General features: G+C 41.0%; 1 protein-coding gene across 41 annotated transcripts in view; it reads right to left on the bottom strand.

Moving 5' to 3' along the window:
- Positions 1-18,500, bottom strand: part of ADGRL3 (adhesion G protein-coupled receptor L3) — a 475,677-nt gene that overhangs the window by 121,772 nt on the left and 335,405 nt on the right. For 39 of the 41 annotated variants that reach the window (XM_085545165.1, XM_085545173.1, XM_085545186.1 and 36 more), the window contains one exon: positions 17,367-17,447. The exons of the other annotated variants lie outside the window; for them this stretch is intronic. In XM_085545165.1, coding sequence (XP_085401291.1) covers positions 17,367-17,447 — 81 coding nt within the window. The remainder of the gene's footprint in view (positions 1-17,366; positions 17,448-18,500) is intronic. 41 annotated transcript variants of the gene reach the window in all.

The raw sequence follows: 18,500 nt of genomic DNA, 5'->3' as shown, positions 1-18,500 counted from the left end.
TCTCCTGTTCAGATAATGTTCAAGGACATGTAAGATACTGTCTCCAGTAAACCACGTTTCCCACATTTTTGCCACAAGTGATTTGTGACCACCAGGATCACTTCAAGAAAGGCATGAGAAGCATCGGTCCCAGCTGCAGTTCTGTGCTGGAACAGCCTGTCTCTCTCACATTTTTCACCTAGCAAGAATAGTACTCCACTCTACATTTCTCTTGGTACACTACAGCTTTCAGCTCAAATCCAGCTGGATTAGTAATGGACTGTGCTGGGCTCAAGGAGAGATATAGAATGTGGAGTGAACAAACTCTACTGTGACTTGCACGGTCTCTCCTGGATCCTTGCTGTAAGTTCTTTGTTGCTTATTTTCTTTTCCCCAAAACACAGCATAGGGTGAGAGAAACATTTTCTTAAAGCGAGTGCACAGCTATGAGACGATCTTTTTTTAGTTAATGGCAAATTTTAAGGTCATATTCATTATGACAAGACAGCTATTCCCATGCGCAGATGCAAAATCCCTTTGATGTTGAATATATCAAGAGTTTAAAAATGCACCACCAAGCAGAGAAAAGGGGAAATTTCATTTCCAAACAAACAGCAAGGATGGCACAGCCTAGCACAAGGTGATTACAGGATGCACATTATAACAAACCACTGCTCTTCCAAAATACAAATTGATACTCTACTTCTCACACTTCTATGCAGAATTTAAGCAAGAAATCGCCACAGCATCAGCTTGGGTATCTCTGTCCCAAATTCAGACTCTGGCATTTGTGTCACTATCAGAGCAGCCTTGCTGTGTGCAGTGCTGGATCTGCCTGCTGAGATAGTAATGGCTGTCAGCCAAAATTCAACTTGCCAGTCTTTATTTGTGATACAGCATTAATGGCAACGAGTTACTACAGAGCTCTTGCAGCTAAACCCCAGTATCAGCAAGCAGAGCCCAAACAACACACTATTGGTCTCACCAATGTTATTTTTGTGCATGCACACAGACACGCACATAAAAATACCTCTTAAACAGAAATGTCTCTGAAACAGAAACACAGTCCTCCCTGAAACAGACAACATCTCCACTGTAAACAACAGAGAAAATCCCATCACATTTTTCCAAGTGAAATTAGCTGTGTCTACACTTGTTATCTAAAACACAGTGAATACCACAGACCCATTTTGGGAGATCATGCCCCATGTTTCTACAGCTTTTTGTAGAATCACAGAAGGGACCTTTAAGATCATTCAGTTCCATCTCCCTGCTATAGGCAGGGATGCCTCCCTCTTCACTCAACCGCATTCGAGCAAAGACTTCAGCCCTCCCTCAGCTCTCAGCCAGTATCTCTGTGTACATCCGTCTTAGGAAGGAGATTTTGTATCCAGTAAGTGGTTAAATTTGAAAGGTATAACAACGAGGTATTTTTACAGAGACTTTTCACAATGCTATATGATGCCCCTTTCCCTTTAATTTTTTCCTTTTGTCCCTTAAAAAAAAAAAAAAGAAAAAAAAGAAAAAAAAAAGAAAAAGTGAAATGCTATCAAACAAAAGCAGAGCAACAGCTCCTGTTAAGGCCTCCTCCCAGCCAAGAGAATAACAATTTACAGCTCTCTCCCTGCAGCAAGGGTAGAGATTACTGCCATTTAAACCCACTTCCACCTTGCAATTTCCACCATTTCCTGTTACTTTGCAGCCTGGCCTATTAAAACCAAGATACCAGAGCCAGATTGGAGTTGAAGAGAAGCCCTTCTGCTCAGGAATTACATCATATTTCAAAGCAACACACATCTTTCTGTGGACAAAATTAAGTCCAATAAAACCAATTTCCGCTCTGACATTATTCAAACATGGCCACAATCAAATAGAGTAGAAATCCAAATGAAAAACCCAAGCACTAAAGTGATTTCATATATGCAAGCTGAAAAGCTCCACAGATTTGAGCCCTTCCTCCCAGTGAAGGATGTCCTGCAGTATATTATGATCCACAGCAAAATTCTGAAGTCTGTCTTTTAGCTAGACTCATCATTTTAAATGGATCATGCACTATGCTCTCTTCTTCAGCAGCTTAAATCCCACAACGTGATTATCTTTTCCTGTAATACATCCCTTTTCAGAAGAGCAGCCCATCAGTGCTAGGAACAACCCCTACTAAAAGAAATACAAGGACAAAACAAGACCTCGAGGGATACAGACTGTGGTCAATCTCAGTAACTATGCTGTGGATGGCTGCAGTCACCTTGTGTGCGGTTGAAACTACGAGCATTACCTTTTTCTTTTGAAAGCTCCTGTACAGAAATCCCTCAGTTTTCCAGTCACAATATTAGCTTCTTCAAGACTTTATGATAGATGCAACTTTCTCTCTCCAGATCCAATGAGTTCCCTGTGTTTTTTTTCCCCTTAGCTCATTTCTTCACCTGTGCAGCTTTTGTTCAGCTGCCCACAGAAGTCCTGCTCTGTTTCCTGAGGCTGCAAGAGTGGCAGAAGGGTCTCTACATCTTTGTTGATATGACAGTGCCTGCAATCCCCAACTCGAACTCTCTTATCTAGCATGCTATCACAAAAATGCCCATTAGCAACTCACCCCAACACCCTTGCCACAGATTCAGGAAACGAAGTGCAAGAGCATATGCATCTGTGTCATTTAGATACAGCAATGCAGGCTAAGATAAACCTCTAAGCAGCAAATTCAGTGTATAACATGCCTTCCCCTCTGCGCCAGCTGGCAAGGCAGGGAGAAGCAATAGCTGCACTACCACCCTGAGGACACAAAGAGCAGAGCCAAGGCTGCATCTCAGCCCTGCCTGCACGTTGCAGCCCTTGTTTCCAACCTTCTTCCATTTATTTATTTTTTTCTCTCTTCTATTTCCTTTTTTGTGTGTCTTTTTTGTTTTGTTTTCATAAGCAAATAACTCTGAGATAATCAGAGAACAAAAGGAAGATCAAAGATTGCAGGTAGCTAGATCATTATGTATTCCAGCTGGGACAAAAGCATAAGCCTCTAGAACTTACTTGCCAAGTTGTTTTAGAGTTATGCCAAGAGAACTGTGCCCTCTGAAGCTTCCTGGCATAGGAACTGTTGTGAGGTAAAGCAACGAGGTTTCCAGTGCTGCGGGAGTGCTGTCAGGCTGTAGGAGCCACCAACCACTCAAGCGTCTAGTTAATTCAAGTGCAATTACAGTCAATAAAAACTGCTTGTTACTTACATATCTTCAGTGTAGGAGCTGGAGAGATGCTGGTTTATGTACTGGGGTCCTCTCTCAGAGCGAAGATTTGAGAGTAGAGGCTGATGTGCTACACATCTAATCCCCCAGTGGAACTGGCTCAGAGGCAAAACTCAGGACTGTACCTGTAGCTCTGGCTCTATATGCTCGAAGCCCCTCAGGCTCTGCATTTTCCAGCAAGACATAGATGGATGCTTGGTCTTAACCCATCCTACTATCCTTGAACAACACAGAAATGCTCAAAGATGTACTTTAGCTGCAGAAAGAATGAGAACCCACACTGCTCAGCACCCACTTCTGTTCCTCCATTCCTATCTTCTCAGCACCTCTTGCACAGCTGAATGCAATCTATACTAATTCGCTCTTTTACACAGCTCTTTGTTTTCTTCTGTTTTGCCTTTCCTCCCACATTTTTCTTCTTTTCCATTTCTATTGAATTTTTGCAAGGCTCTTAGCTTGGAGCCAGCAGTACAGGCTACGAATGGGGCTAACACACTTTGTACTAATACATTTTCCCCTTCCCATGCCAGTGTTCTCTTACAAAACACAAACATACCTCTGGGAGCACATTTTCTTGATCTAATTTGTAATTGTCTGAGCAAACAAAACAGAAGGAATATGCTAATTTCACCAGCTGATTGCAAAAGTTAGCGCTCCGTGGGCTGCTTTTGCCATTTCTCATGGTGCCAATTCTTTCAAATAATAAACTGTCAGAAAGTGCAAAATATTTTACCCATGTGTGCAGGTCACAACCAACATTGCACAGAGAACACAAAAAAAGAGAAATGTGTTTAAAAGTTTGTTTTTTGTTTTTTTTCTTTTTCTTTTTCTTTTTCAAGTGAATAGACAAGAATATGCAATTCTGTCATTACCTGCTCATTTAGGAAATATTAGCAACTGAATTGTGCTATGTCAGCAGTAACTGGCCAGCTCCATAGTTACTTTTTTTTTCTCAAACCAAAAAAAGATCACGGGACATGAAATATGTATTCATGGGGCAATAAGGTGCCACAGTGAAAAACCCCTCCATACAGCAGCTAGATCTAATGGTGGAAGCACAGCACTATCCCTCTACTCCCTATCAGGAGCTATGGCCACCATGAGGCCTTCCCTCAGCCACTTCTGCTGTGGGCTGAGCAAACACAGGGACCTCAGCTGTTTCTCATACATCTTGCTCTCCTTCACATCCTCACAGTCCTCCTACAGACCATCTTTAATAGCTTTATGTCTTTCTTATATTGTGGTGCACAAACCTAAACAAAGTGCTCAAGGAGAGGTTGCACAAGCACAGAGCAGAGTGGGACAATCCCTTCCCTTGTCTGGGCAGAATATAAACATCTCAAGAGAACCTACACCAATGAAACCAGAAAGCCGAGGTAAGGAGCTGTCTGTTCGACCATGCAGAGGCCCTACATGTAAAAGCAAGGCCTGGAGGTTGCACTGTGAGCTGAAAGCTCCTGCCATTCTCCAGTCCCAGCCATTCATTTGCTCCAGTAATGAACACCTCTGCAAAAACTGCTGTAGATTAGAAAAGGAATTAACCTCCAAGCAAAGGAGAAGCTTAATTAAGCATTGCTCTAACAGAAAGCAGAGGGGAAGTACAGGTTAAAGAAAAAAAAAGGCAAGAAAAGACAAGAGAAGACAAGACAGCTGCATGGACTTGATTCCAATTTTCCTTCTTGTAGGTCATTTTACCCAATGTAATTTCCTTTCTGTATTTGGGCAAGTTTGTTACTGAGGAAATGCCCATTAACAGAAGGGGTTTTGTTGCTTCCCATTCACTCATACTTTTTTTAATGCTCTGCATTATGAGTCCTCCATCAAAAAAGCAAAACAGATTTAAATTAGACTTTGGGAGTATGCCATTTCATAAACTTCTCCCCAAAGAGCTTCAGCTAATTAAACAAATGATTGCAAAATACTCACAGTGTCAACCCTGTCAGCTTATATGCAAAATATCTACTCCAAGCTGCAGTTATTTAACCAAACACAATGTGGAGGAGCAGTGTGCTTTAAAGATAAGCACTGGCCATAAGGGGGCACACAGTTTGTAAAACCATGGGTGGATTATGGGGACAAGGACTTTGGACATCCCAGTCCATGGACTTGGGAGACAGCATGCACAGCTGCCTCAGTCCGTATAAAAGGGACAGGAACAGAATACACATGGAGTCAGCTTGACAAGAAGACTTGACCAACTGCAAAACATCAGTGGTTGGTGCCTCTCTCAACATTTGGGCTGAGTTCTGCCTCACTGCCAAGAAAGCAGGTGAGGAGCAATTAAAGATTTTCAAGGAGAATTCTACATTTTTGCTGTTAAATTGCAGCAACTTGGCGTGAAAGTCAGGAAGAAGAGAGTCGGTAGGAATGGCTGCTGAGGGTGGGAAAGCAGGAGGGTAAGTGTTGTGTTATTACCACGTATGTAACTGCTGGAGGTAGTGGTCCATTTACTCCAGCAGCTGAAATTCCCAACTAAAGGGAAAAGCTAAAGGATTGGAGGAGGGCTATTTTAAACCTCTATATGTGTTATGTATAACACAACACAGGCATTTAACCCTTCCTTTTCCAGCTCATCTAGCTTTCCACCACTCCCAGCTGCACAGCTTGCTGAACAAGCCCTCTGCACTCACCCTCTCCCAAACCCTGTAACTTGCCATTACCCTCTCGCACATCTCCCATGGGCCCCATCCCCAGTCCATGCTCTGGTGAGGCATCACCCCCAGACAGACCAGCTCTCCTTACATCTCTGTGTCTCAGTGTTCCTGCTACTATCAGCACATTCTGCCTTTCCCTGAGAGCTTCTGCAGGGTCTTTTCTTTTATGCAAATCTTTCCTCCTCACCTGCACTGTTATTCCAGCTTCTGTTTCTCCTCCCAGATCCTCTCTGAATACAAAGTAATACCTTTATCCATTCCATTTCCTTCTTTAGGGCACACATTTCCAGCATTTAGTACCCACTGCCTCCCAGTACCGATTTCTACTTGCCTTTCCATGTCTCTATCTCCCTCTATTTACTTTCCAAATGAGTGAAACTTTCCAAGTCAGGCACCTTACTTTCTATGCTCAGGTGTGCACAATGAGGTATAACGTGAATTATGACAGCTTTGCTAGCAATATGCAATATTAACTTTACTGAAGCACTGTTATGGGTCATAGCATCCACTGTATAAGATCGGAGCAAAAAGTGCTGCGTCTGTGGTCACCCAACATGCTCCCAAGGATGCTGTATTTGTTGCATCAGCAACATGCAGTGCTCGCGCTGCAGGGTATGTGAACACTCGGACAAGATCCTACCCATTCAAGCCCTCTCTGCCTGGCTGTTTCATGCCTTGGCAGCATTATTATTGAGAAAGCAGTTTGGAAAGCAGAAACTTGGTTCAGAACATTGCCTTAGGAAGAATGCCAAGATCCTTCCTTGTTTATTTTCCTTGTTTTGTAAACATTTTTATAATACTCATCAATACAGTCTGCATAGCATATTTTTTAGAATACCCAGCATGGACATTGTTATCTTTCTTGCAACTCTGGCCTTTTCTTTGATACCGCACACTGAAGTGAATGCATTATGTTGCCATTTTACTTTACTTATTGTGCTGTGTACTACTTGACTGTAGGCTCTTAGTGAACCAACCTAACATTAAATGAATCAGAAGGTACCTAAATCACATAATAGACACCAGCACTGGAAACGGTCAGGAAACGGGGATTAAGGATGAATGTTCTGTTTACATGATCAGAACACATTAAGGCATAAAAAAATGCTGAGAAATTCTTCACTGAACATGTCTGGTAAAAGCATTTAGTTTGCTTCTGCCAAGTTTTCTCTTAGCCGGGCTGGTTCCAGATCCCTACTGCTAAGCAAATCAGAAGTTCAGTAAATAAATTCTGTCAATTGTTTGGATTTCTCACGTTTTCTCTTGATTTCTCAAATTCAAGCTTCATTTATGTCTTTAAATGTGACCTACAATCTATGGAGTCTCTAATCAGAATGGTGCATTAACTTCACTTTTTTTTCCCCCTTAACTTCATCAGTGTACAGAACCTAGCTCGCATAGTTATTATCACAAGATATTAACATAATGTACCTTTTCCTTAGCAACAGCTATAGTATCTGGGGAATGCAGCCCGTAATAATGCAGCTTGATCCAGAAGCACAATAAAATATAAATAAGCTTGTTACACTTCAGTGGCATACAGGATTCCATTGCAAAGGGCCTTCATGAATTTAGAAATCTCATCTTCTTTCTACTCCCAAACATAGATTTTGTAAAGGAAGACTTATGAACACACATTTCCTTTTATTCCAGAAAATGAAATGTAATTGTTTACTCAGTATTATTTTGCTGCACACCTACTACTAAATTTGTGGGAACAATAGAGGCACATGTATATGCAAACATATCTATGCAAAGCAGCACTCTTAATGAAATAAAGATGAAACCAGGATGTAGAGAAAAACAGCAAATCTAAAGCAGAGACTACCAGGACAGCACCCATAATTGCGGTCATTTTTTAATGAAGAAAGCACTATCAATTTTCTCCAGGAAAAATAAAGCTGCAATGAAGCAAGAGATACTGCTTCAGATTAGCATACTTAAGCCATCCGTTCATAAGACTCCTAGTGTACCACATCTACATAAGGAAAAAGGTGAGAGCCTGTTTGGCCCTCAGTCCACACCCATATGAGAGAGGAGGATTTCATGCAAACTCATTTCCTTACCTGAAGGCTGATATGTTTGGCTGCACTAGTAGCATAGCCTAAACATAAAGCTAACACATAAAGGTGTACTCAGCTGGGTATGGGCAAAGTCTTCTCCTTGCTCCATGTCCATTTAGTTCTCCCCATCTCTAGCAGCTCCTTGGCCAACAGCCCCATGGGCTGGATTGTGCCCTACCATCCCTCAGACCTCTAACCCTTCTAACTAATTTTACCAACCCAAATCTCTCTTTCTCAAAGGCAGATGAGATATTTTAAATACTGCTTCCTGAGAGTTTTTAGGGAAAATGAACTCCATTGAGCCAATTTGAAGGCAATAACAAACCATTAGGATCTAGAAGATAGCAGTTCTTGTCTTCTGAGCAAGTATCATAGTAATCACACCAAATTTACTAGGCTGAAAAGCTTAAATAACAAGACCTCTTAAGAGAGAGCCAAGACACAGTCTTAACAACAAGGCTTCATAATGCTTATCTGTTAATCAGTATTTAGCATGCATTTATTAAGACTGAGATTTCCAAAAGAGCTTTTCAGGAGCTAGGTACCCGATTCATTGGAACAAATCTCTTTCTGAACAGACTGTAGCGCCTCTCAAGAATTCTCCTGTACAGAACAACACAAAAAGGGCAGAATAAAAATTCAACAATTCGCCTTTAGGAAATTCAAGGGCTGAACAGGACTCTAAAACTAAGCATGTTAGAAGGAACTGGACAACTGACTATGTGCTGGAAGTATTTTTTTTTCCAACAGTTTCTGATTCAACTCCAAACAATTCAAATGCTGTAGAAAACCACTACTGTTTATCAACAAAAAATACCACTGCATAGATGCCTGAACAGCCACCTTATGAACACAAAAACTCTTTCATCTTTTGACTCAATGCTGTCAACAGCGTGTGCGAACCTAAAGTGATCTGCTTGTACGGGAAATTGGTTGACTTTTTAGAGATGCCCAGAATGAGTCTGATGAACTTCAGAGAGATTACATCATAGTTGATAATGACTATTAAGATGCTTCTATGTTTTAGTGGAAGGCAGACAGACTTCACTAGAATAACCCAAGTCTTTACCAGTTGACTTCCCTAACTTATACTCAGGTCTAGGTGGCACAGCCACCTGGTTCCTTTGGGTCATTTTTGCCAACTAATTTGCTACCAACGAATGCAGTGGGACATACTGCTTGAAAAGGATTGAGTATGTTTTTTCCTGACCTTACTCTATACCACAGATTTCACCGAATCTAACTGCAAACTTTCATTTCTTATATTACTTTTGCAAAGGTGAAAAGATCTTTCAAGGGACACAGTGAGTTTTCTAGAAGCTTTTGTTGGTGACTAAAATCTCTAATATAACAGCAACATTGAACAAAAAGTAGAAAAACAAAACAAAACATTTGCCAGTCTGAAATGCTATAGATGTAACAAGGTATTCCGCCATTTCAAATACTTTAGCATATGTACCATTCAGAAATCCAATCTAAAAGCCCAGGAAGCATTAATATTTTGTTAGGTAAACATACCATTCATTATCTACTGTAAAAATAATTTTGTTCTGGCAATGGAAAACTCCACCAGACACTCAGAAGTCATCTGCTAGTATAAATAGTGTTAACTGGGTAATTTTTCATCCAGATTTATACTCAGTGAAGAATAAAACAAACACCACCTCTTGTAACTGCAATGGGATAAAATATGTTTTCCTATTCAGCAACTGCTCTAAAGTACTGCCACATTAGAAGTGGCTTCCTAGCTGTACTGCTAACAAACTGTCTTTCCAGATTCAGAGTATCAGTTTGTTCACCCCTAGAACTCTCTACCACTCAAACAAGGCCATATATTTTTAAAAAGTCCCATAAATGTATAAAAGACCTTCTGTAATGAGACTCACGTCTCTCTAATCCTTGGAATTTTAACTTCTTGTTTATATCCACAGGTCCTGCCCAGAACAATCCCCATCATCCCCCTTTAGTTTTCTTTAGTTGTTCAGGAGATAATGACATACTTCATCATGTATGTCATGGAGTGCTTCTACAAGTAGGCATCACATGATGTAAGAAGCAGGACCTCGCAAATAACACAAACAGCATGGCAGATATAAGCTTTCCTGGGCTACACTCTTCAACGGTGGCAGCAAGTTCCTGTAGGAAAAGTTACCTCAGATTGCACACTTTTTAGCATCTCTGAATGGGCAAAATGAAGACCAGTTATGCCTTTCAATCAAATAGCTACAGACTGACACCATTCCCTTCTAAACAGACACGCGGTTTTGGAAATCGGTGGACCTGAAATTTGATCTCTTGTATGATTTATTTGCTATCTTCTCCCATTACACAAACATAAATATAACAGGGGTTTTTTTGTGTTTTGCTTTTTTGTAATTTTTTTTTCTTTTTTCTGCAGCCCTGAAATGATTCAGAATTAATACCAGATGACAAAATGGACTGTGTACCAGGAGAGGAAAAGTTACAGTAAAAGCTCCTTCCCATTAATGGGGCCATTCATTCATAAGGCCACTATTCCACAGGGAAGCTGGACATAAATTATGGATTTGACATCTAGTTATAGACGATTATATCTGACATAATGAAGTTATAATGGAAGGAGTTTGCACATTGTTTGGTTATTAAGTGCCCATTTCTTGTCCCTGCACCAGGTGCAATGGTGATAGGCCATACAAATCATCCAGAAGAAATGCCAAAATGGGCTCCCTTACTGATAAAGCACCACACATGTTTATTAATTTAACAGCTTGTCTTATGTCTCCCCCATCTGCTCATTTAAAACAGTTATTTGCCCTATAAATATTTCAGAAAAAGAAGTGTAGCCAAAAATTAGTCTGGCAGAAAATGAAAAAAAAGGAAAAAATAAGTTTGAGAAGAGTCTCATTCTGTAAAGAGCATCGCATTCATTTTCCACATTGAGTTAGTTCAACAGCTTTTTCTCAAGCTGGTAATAGGACATTCACTTTGGATTAGTGATGCTTGAGGGTGTACTGCCATAGCTGGCTCTGCTTTCCAGCTGTTACCACTGCTGGGCAGGTGAGAATCTCCCCCACTGATGGTGAGTGGCACGACTCAGTACACTGGAAAATGAAACCCTCTGTCAAAACAATCTCCTAGGTAGGCATCTCTGTCCACTTTGAGCATATCAGATCAGATCATACTGTATCTTAAAAAAAAAAAAAAAAAAAAAAAAAAGCCTAAAAATAAGAACAATTCAAGGCATCTTTAAGTACATTTCATGCTAATCTCCATAGAAAAGTTCCTATGCAGGGAGGCAGCTAGTTGGCAAAAAAAAAAAAAAAAAAAAAAAAAAAAAAGATAAAAAAAAGACAAAAAAAAAAAGACAATTTTTTTTCTTTTTTTCTTTTATGATTTGTAGGAATAATGTAAAAGGTGTTAAACATCACTCAGACTCCTTCTTCCCTTCAATTCCTTAAATATTTTCAAGTCTAAATACTTTGAACAGTTCCCACCAGCACACACGATTTAACACTCCTCCTTGAGAGACTTTGTTAGCTCCGGCTTTCTGCTGGAGAGAACGCTGTTATCTTATAAATAAACAGCAATGCCCCGAGGTCCTCCTCTGCTATGAAAACACACATTCCAAAGAAATAAGAGCAACAGTTCAACACCAGCGTAAAAAGAAATCGGTGAACAGCATGCAATTAACTTTCTCTGACTATGGATTAGCTACAGGACATAAAGAGGGCCTTGCTGATCGTAACAAGCCAACAGGAGGACTCTTGGCCTGCTGTGAGACTTCCAGGAGCTCTGACCACTCGGGGTATGACACCAGCTATTATCGCTCATGGTACCTAAGTGAGGAATTTATAAATACTGAGCACAGCCTATGTTCAAAGGAGCTGCCTGCTTCGGGGAAATCAGAATAACCCAGGAAGATGGACATTTCAGAACAAATCTGAACCGTAACAGCAGATTTTTGAAGAGCTGTGGATCACACTGGGAAAAGCATCATATACCTCAATCAGAGCTCACTCTCCATTATTTTCACAACCCTCTGTCACCACACTGAGCTGTTTGAAGACTCATCTCCAGTGCAGAAGCTGAGGCCTTTGAATGAGCTGCCCATCACGACAAAAAGTTGAGTTCAAATGAAAAAATAATTAATCCAACAAATGATTCTATACAGACGTCTTCAAAGTAAGGCAGCTGAAAATTCACTGCACATGTAATGCTCAAAGCCATGGCCAAACTTTTACAATGACAGCTGCTTCACAGTGAGCTTACTGTGAATAGTCACCTTCAAATTACTGGTGAAACACCAGCTCTCAGATGAGAAAATTCTGCTTATGTTTGTCTTACTTGTTGCAATCAATGAGTGTTTATTCCCCAGCTCAGGAGGAATGAGATCCTCTGGTGGTGTGCACGTAGTGGCTGTAAAGGAAAAGCCCTGAGAACAGTCGCTGTTGGAGAAAAGGCTGAGCAAAAGCAAAGAAAATGTCAGGAGAGAGACAAAAGGAAGAGCAGAATATCATATAGCAACCCAGCACTGGATGGGGACAAAGGGAATAAGCTCACAAGCATGGGAGGCCCTGACCACCATCCAGTGCATCCAGCCATCTTGGCTCTAAAGTGGTGAAATAGCCTGTCACCTGGACACTTCCTCCTAAAAATGGCAGGAAAGTAATTTTGCCTTAAGAGTCTGAAAGACATGTTGCTGTAACTAACCCCAAAGGGAAGGAACAAGGTTAAGTACAATTGGGAACTAAGAGGGACACCATAAAGGACTCCCAAGCTGAGTAAATTAAGGAGACTTGAGCAAAAACTGGAAAATCCTGGAAGGAATGAGAAGATACTAGGCCACCATTAGCACTAAGCAGAAACATCCAAACAACACATCTCTCTTGTAGCCTTGAAAATGGGAGGGGAAGGCAGGACAACGAGTGTTTCAGGGCCTGGTGAGCACAAGACACGTGGCTGTGTGCGTCGGCTTGAATTATCACAGGAAGCGCCACGGGGCCTCACTGTGCTTTGTCCCCCTTTCTGGGTCTGGGAAGGAGTGCTGGGCTGTGCAACCAGCCCTGCTGGTAACCGGCTGTCACATCCTCCCACATCATCTGCAAAGCCAGCGACCTTCTCTGAGACCTTTGGGAGGAGGGAAAAAAAAGGCCCAGAATGCGTGCATCCCAAAAACCAATCTATTTTTGGTAATAAGATTCTGCAGTGCTTCTGATGCTCGGGAGCAGATGACAGTTCCTTGGACTTTGCAAATGTAAAGAGGAAGAAAAATGATAAAGTGGGCCCAGCTTTTGAGGGAAGAATGCACAAAGGGGCACACCACTGAGCTGGAGAGGAAAGGGGAAAAACAGCAAAACTTCTGCTTGTCTCTCAGATACCAAATCCTACAGGATTCCCTATAGGAGGAGATTCTGTGCCTAAGGAGGCTGAACCACATAACTGAGACTTACAGGAAAACAGTCCCAATACTAGAACTGGGACCAGAACAACCTCCTTGCTTGAGAAATATGCATGGAAGGGGGAGAACCTTCCATCTCTCCTTTATCTGCTATACATTCGTAGAGCTGGGGAGCAATACATGGTTTTGCTTATAATTTCATGTTTTGGAAACACACTGACTTGAAGTGTATCAATCTCCAGGACAACTACTCCCCTTGAGCTTTGACTTTGAAGGAAACCTTCACAAAATGCTAGCTCAATGGGGGAGGAGAGCTTCTTGAACTGCCTAGCTGTAAAAGCCAGGCATATATTTCATGTTTAATATGATTCCACATATACACTGAAATCTGCTTCAATAAAGCTTTATAAATAGTTTTAGTGTGTGGATTCACTAAGTTTAATTCACTCTATCTACTGTATTTTAGTACCTTGCAGAAACTGAGTCTAAATGCTAAATTTAATTTATTGCTATATATGATAATTCCATCAAATTTCTAAGGCAGTGTATCAGAATCACCATTATCTGCAAAATTCCTTGCTACTGTCAGTAACCAATGATCCATTTTTAAACACAGGTTTAATTCTCAGCCTCTGAGATCACAAGTATGGGTACAAGAAAGGATTTGCTGCCATAGTACAGTGATTGACAACTACAGCTCAGTAAGGCAGGACTCTCCAAGTGAAAAGAAAGGTTCTTGGAACACTACTGGCTAGTAACTACCCATGGAAGACAGGGAACAGAGCTCACCAAGGTAAACAGATTCCTTCTTTTTATACGCTAGCCTCAAAATGGGAGGCTCAAGAGGTTGGAGAATAGCTCTGTGGAAAAGCAATCTGGGCATCTTGTTGATGATGAGTTAGATCTGAGAAAGCAGCGTACCCTGTAGCTAAAAGGACTAACCACACCCTGGGTGCTCCAGACCCAGCAGTGCCACTGTGCAAGGGGAAGGATTGTTTCACTCTGCTCTGCACTGTGCAGCCTCACCTCCAGCACTAGGTACAATTTTGGGTGCAACAATACAAGAAGGAAAAAACCAAAACTATTAGGGATCATCCAAAGGAGGCCCACAAAGATGATGCTATGATTTCAAAATCCAGCCTCCAGTCCTAGCCTGCATCATCATCAGGACTGTGCATGATGAATATACAACTGCCACTTTGGCACCACCATGGCATTTTATCTGTATTCAGAGGTCCAAGGCCTTATCTACTCCTGGAATCATTCTGCATATGGACAGTGTAAACAGGTGTGCAAAAATAATGCATCTGAATCATCAGACTGAGAGGAAGTATAAAAATAATGGGTAACACTGCATCATATATGGAACTAATTTGAAAATACTCTCAAATTAAAAAGGGTGTGGGTAAAAATCAGCTTCTTGTTTCAAATGCTGATACAGCACCTTATTTCTATTAAGTGATTTACGGTGTCATTACTGCATTACTATACAGAGCAGTGGCTCAGAGTAATTACCCTTTAATGTATGATGACACTAATGTACTAGTAAACTACTGGAGTTTATACTCTATTCAGCATGAGCATCAGGACTCTGAAAGGCAGGTAAAAATGCACTGCATGCATAAACAATGTGGGTAAATGTCACTAGTGATAAAATTTTTAAGAAGGAGAAGGAAGAAGCAGTTACAAATAAATCTGCCAGCTGAGAATTGCAACTGCATAGACTCATAGCAGCACTAAATCTGTATGGTTTTTAATACAGGAAGGAAAGATGTTTTTATATCCCTAACCTGGCTCAATTTCCATTTATTATAATTAAAACTGTAAGGTGGCTATCACCTATGTTCTTCTTGTCACTTTAAGTGCAACACTAACCGGTAACTGGTGTACAGCTCAGCGCTAGGGAGAGCATGGAAGGGAAATGAAGGGTATCAAAGCAACTAAAGCATTTAGTGGTTCATGTTCACTGCTGTAACCTGGTACTCTAAATTTAAAGTCCCAGCTACTGAAATTGTAGAGAATCAACAACAGCTTCAGGAATGTAGCCCAGAAAAGCTACCTCATAACTGCTACATACTTTGGAGAAAAAACAACCACCACGTAAGTTTTAGAACACCCTTATGAATTTTGGGCACTAAGGCTGGAAATGAGGTGGCATATGCAAAGCTAGATGTACATGTCCCAGGGCCAAAGGAAAGCCCTGCTCTTCCCCAGGTGACAGTACCAATTATAATATTTTTAACACCCCCCCAGACACCAGCTAATGGATTGGCTGCCTCCCTGGTTTGCTTCCATTAAATTACACAGGGGATTCAAGTTTTTCCGCCAGCATGTGGCACCAGTAATATCATTCCTTCCACACTAAGGAGTCCTTTCTTTGAAATGTCTCAGTTGGGGGGTGGATGGCCCAGTGGAAGCAGTTAATGTAGCAGTTTACGTTGAACAAACTCCATTTTAGCTTCTCTGCAAGTGCTACGACTGTTTTGCGTGACAGACACTGCCCTGATCCTGTTGGTAGTGGCATTCATCTTGCAGAGGTAGCTATACTCTCCCAAATGGAAGATTACTGAAGGTTTTTTATAATCCTTCTCTTTCACCTTGGAGAAGGTAAGGCACAGCATCATCTTTGCTGTTGTTTCGTTCTCCTTGCTGTTCCATTTCACAAAGGCTGCTTCAGACCCCATGACAAAGTCATACATTGACCTATTCTAATTAAGTTCTGAATCATTATGTTCAACATCAAAGTAAGATTTGGGTGAGAAGGTGCTGAGATTCCTATCTGTTTCTGCTTTACTGGAATGCTTCACTAAAATATCTGCTTCTGGCTGGCAAATTTTATTACAAACCTGGAGGTTTTCAAGTAGCTTAGAATAAGTTGACAACCTCATATGTGTCAAATCTCATCTTTGGGTGTACCTCTCCCAAAAATGAACGGAAACTGTAGAGTGCCAGGAGCCTGTACATGATTGATCTGACTCACAACTAGCCTAGCTTCAGAGACAGCACTGTGAATCCGGCATCCTCTGCCATCCAGAACATAGTTCTGCCTCACAGAGATGCAAGACGAACTACCAGTGAATAATTGTGCTGAGGCTGGTTATGTACAGCAAGAGTCAATTCCTTCATTTTCATTACTTCATCAGCTGAGAAAACACACATTCACACTTACAAAGGGAATCAAATGAGTTACAGACCAAGACGCATGGATGGTGATGGAAAAGCTCACTCGAACTTAAGACAGCCTTTCATGCCAAGCGCATTAATGGTATGCTTTCATTTAGTCTACAAAGTCCTTCGGCTATTGGAGGTGTAGGGATATGTTTGCAGTCGCAGCTGCAATTCACTGACACAAAGGTTGTTCTGTCCCTCAGAATATTAGAAATGCACAAAGAAGTGAAATTTAGAGGACAGATTTTTTCATATTATGTAATGACGGTGAGTCTATCCAGATTAATCTTTCATTAATATATTTTTCAACCACATACTCTTAAAGAAACATATACCCACACAAACATGCTCTCAGCCTTACAGTGCTGGAGCAGAATGGCATAATCTCTGCAAAGGACAAGCTAGTACCCTTCCTGCCACTGCAACACATTTTGAAGGGTGGGAGAAAGGAAAAAACAAACCAAGCCAACAAAAAACCCTAATCTATAGCATATCTGCCTGCTAGCACATTGGCTGTCATATTTTCCTCCCATTCCTTCCTTACATAACACTCCTTGTGTTTGTTGTTCATACACATTCCAGAAGCTGATCAAGAAATTTCTTAGTATGCTGCTTGATTTGTAGCAGTATGAATGCACACTCTGGGTCTGAGCCCATTTCCCCAGGCCATGGGGAAAACAGCGAGGGTTCATCACAATGCAGCTAAATAAGGCTGAGAAATCAAAGGTGAATATCTCTCATATAACACTTCCAGAGGAAATAATTTGTTCCTGAGCACTTGGATGAAGCACACTAACTTTCCTGCAGCCACTCAATGAACAAACAAATGACAAACACACATGCCTTTGGCCCTTTCACAATGCGCATGCATGGAGACTGCACATCTCTGACTCACCCTTAGATGGCGGTCGCTCCAGATCCGAATCCAGGTGGATGGGTGGGGCAATATAGGAAACCTGCCCATGGTGAGCCTGCCCTGTGGACAAATAAGTGTTTTAGTTGTGCTGTTTTCCACAGAAATCTATTAGGGTATAATGAAACATAGAACATCTTTGTGGCTCAGGACTCAGAACAGGTTTGTGAGTATTTTTTCTAAAGCACATTTTTCAATGTCCAAAATGAAGATATACTTCCATTCTGTAAAGGCACCTACTCACAACTTATACCTGTTTTACCACTACCATGTACTTTTGCACAAAGTTCTTTTAAAAGGCCATGTGCCACAGAAGTTAACCAGTTTCCTACAGACCTATTCCATCTGTTAATTTCACTCCAAGAGGCAAGCAAGTACTTCTGTGTCACAAAACTTTCTAAAGGAAGTAAGGCATGAAGTACAACTGCATCTGTTTGTCCCACCTGCAGAAGACACACATACTGCTTTGTAGAGATCAGCATTGCTTTCACCTGAATGTGAGCTTTTCACTTCTCAACACTGCCATGCGGCTTCCCAGTAGGTAGAGACTCAATTCTTCTCCAGTAATTTGGAAGTAACTATATCAAGAAACTTTTATTTATAATAAAAAATATGTTGTTATAATTCATCTATTTACTGTAACAATTTACAGGGTTGTTAATCTCTTTTTCTAAACACGGAAAGTTAATGACACATAGATTACGATAACAGCTAGAGTAACCTTCCTGTTTCAAGTAATATTCGTGCTGCAATAAAAGCAGTTGATTCCTCTTATGAGGCACATTCCAAATAATTAATATGGCTCCCTGTTGACACTTGCTGTTGTTGCTCCAAGCAATTTCCAAGCTAGCATCACAAGCAGCAGAGCAGTGGTACACTCTTCAGGCTTCTTTGTAATGAAATCCAGGAATACCATGAGCACAGTATGCTGGTGCACATAATATGTTGAGAATGTCTCTTCAGGGGTATAAAATATTAATGGAAAAGGGGGAGAGGGGTGAAAGCATGTTTGAACGGACAGCATGTATTTACTGCTTTACACCAAGGCTGACTTAGATAATTTGCATTATTAGCCATACAACAACTGGACATTATTCAGGTTTAAAGTCTACTGAC

Source organism: Coturnix japonica, chromosome 4 (assembly GCF_054131305.1).
Source record: "Coturnix japonica strain WE chromosome 4, WE-NBRP24, whole genome shotgun sequence".
Lineage (NCBI taxonomy): Eukaryota > Metazoa > Chordata > Aves > Galliformes > Phasianidae > Coturnix > Coturnix japonica.
This window is presented reverse-complemented; position numbering and strand designations above follow the sequence as displayed.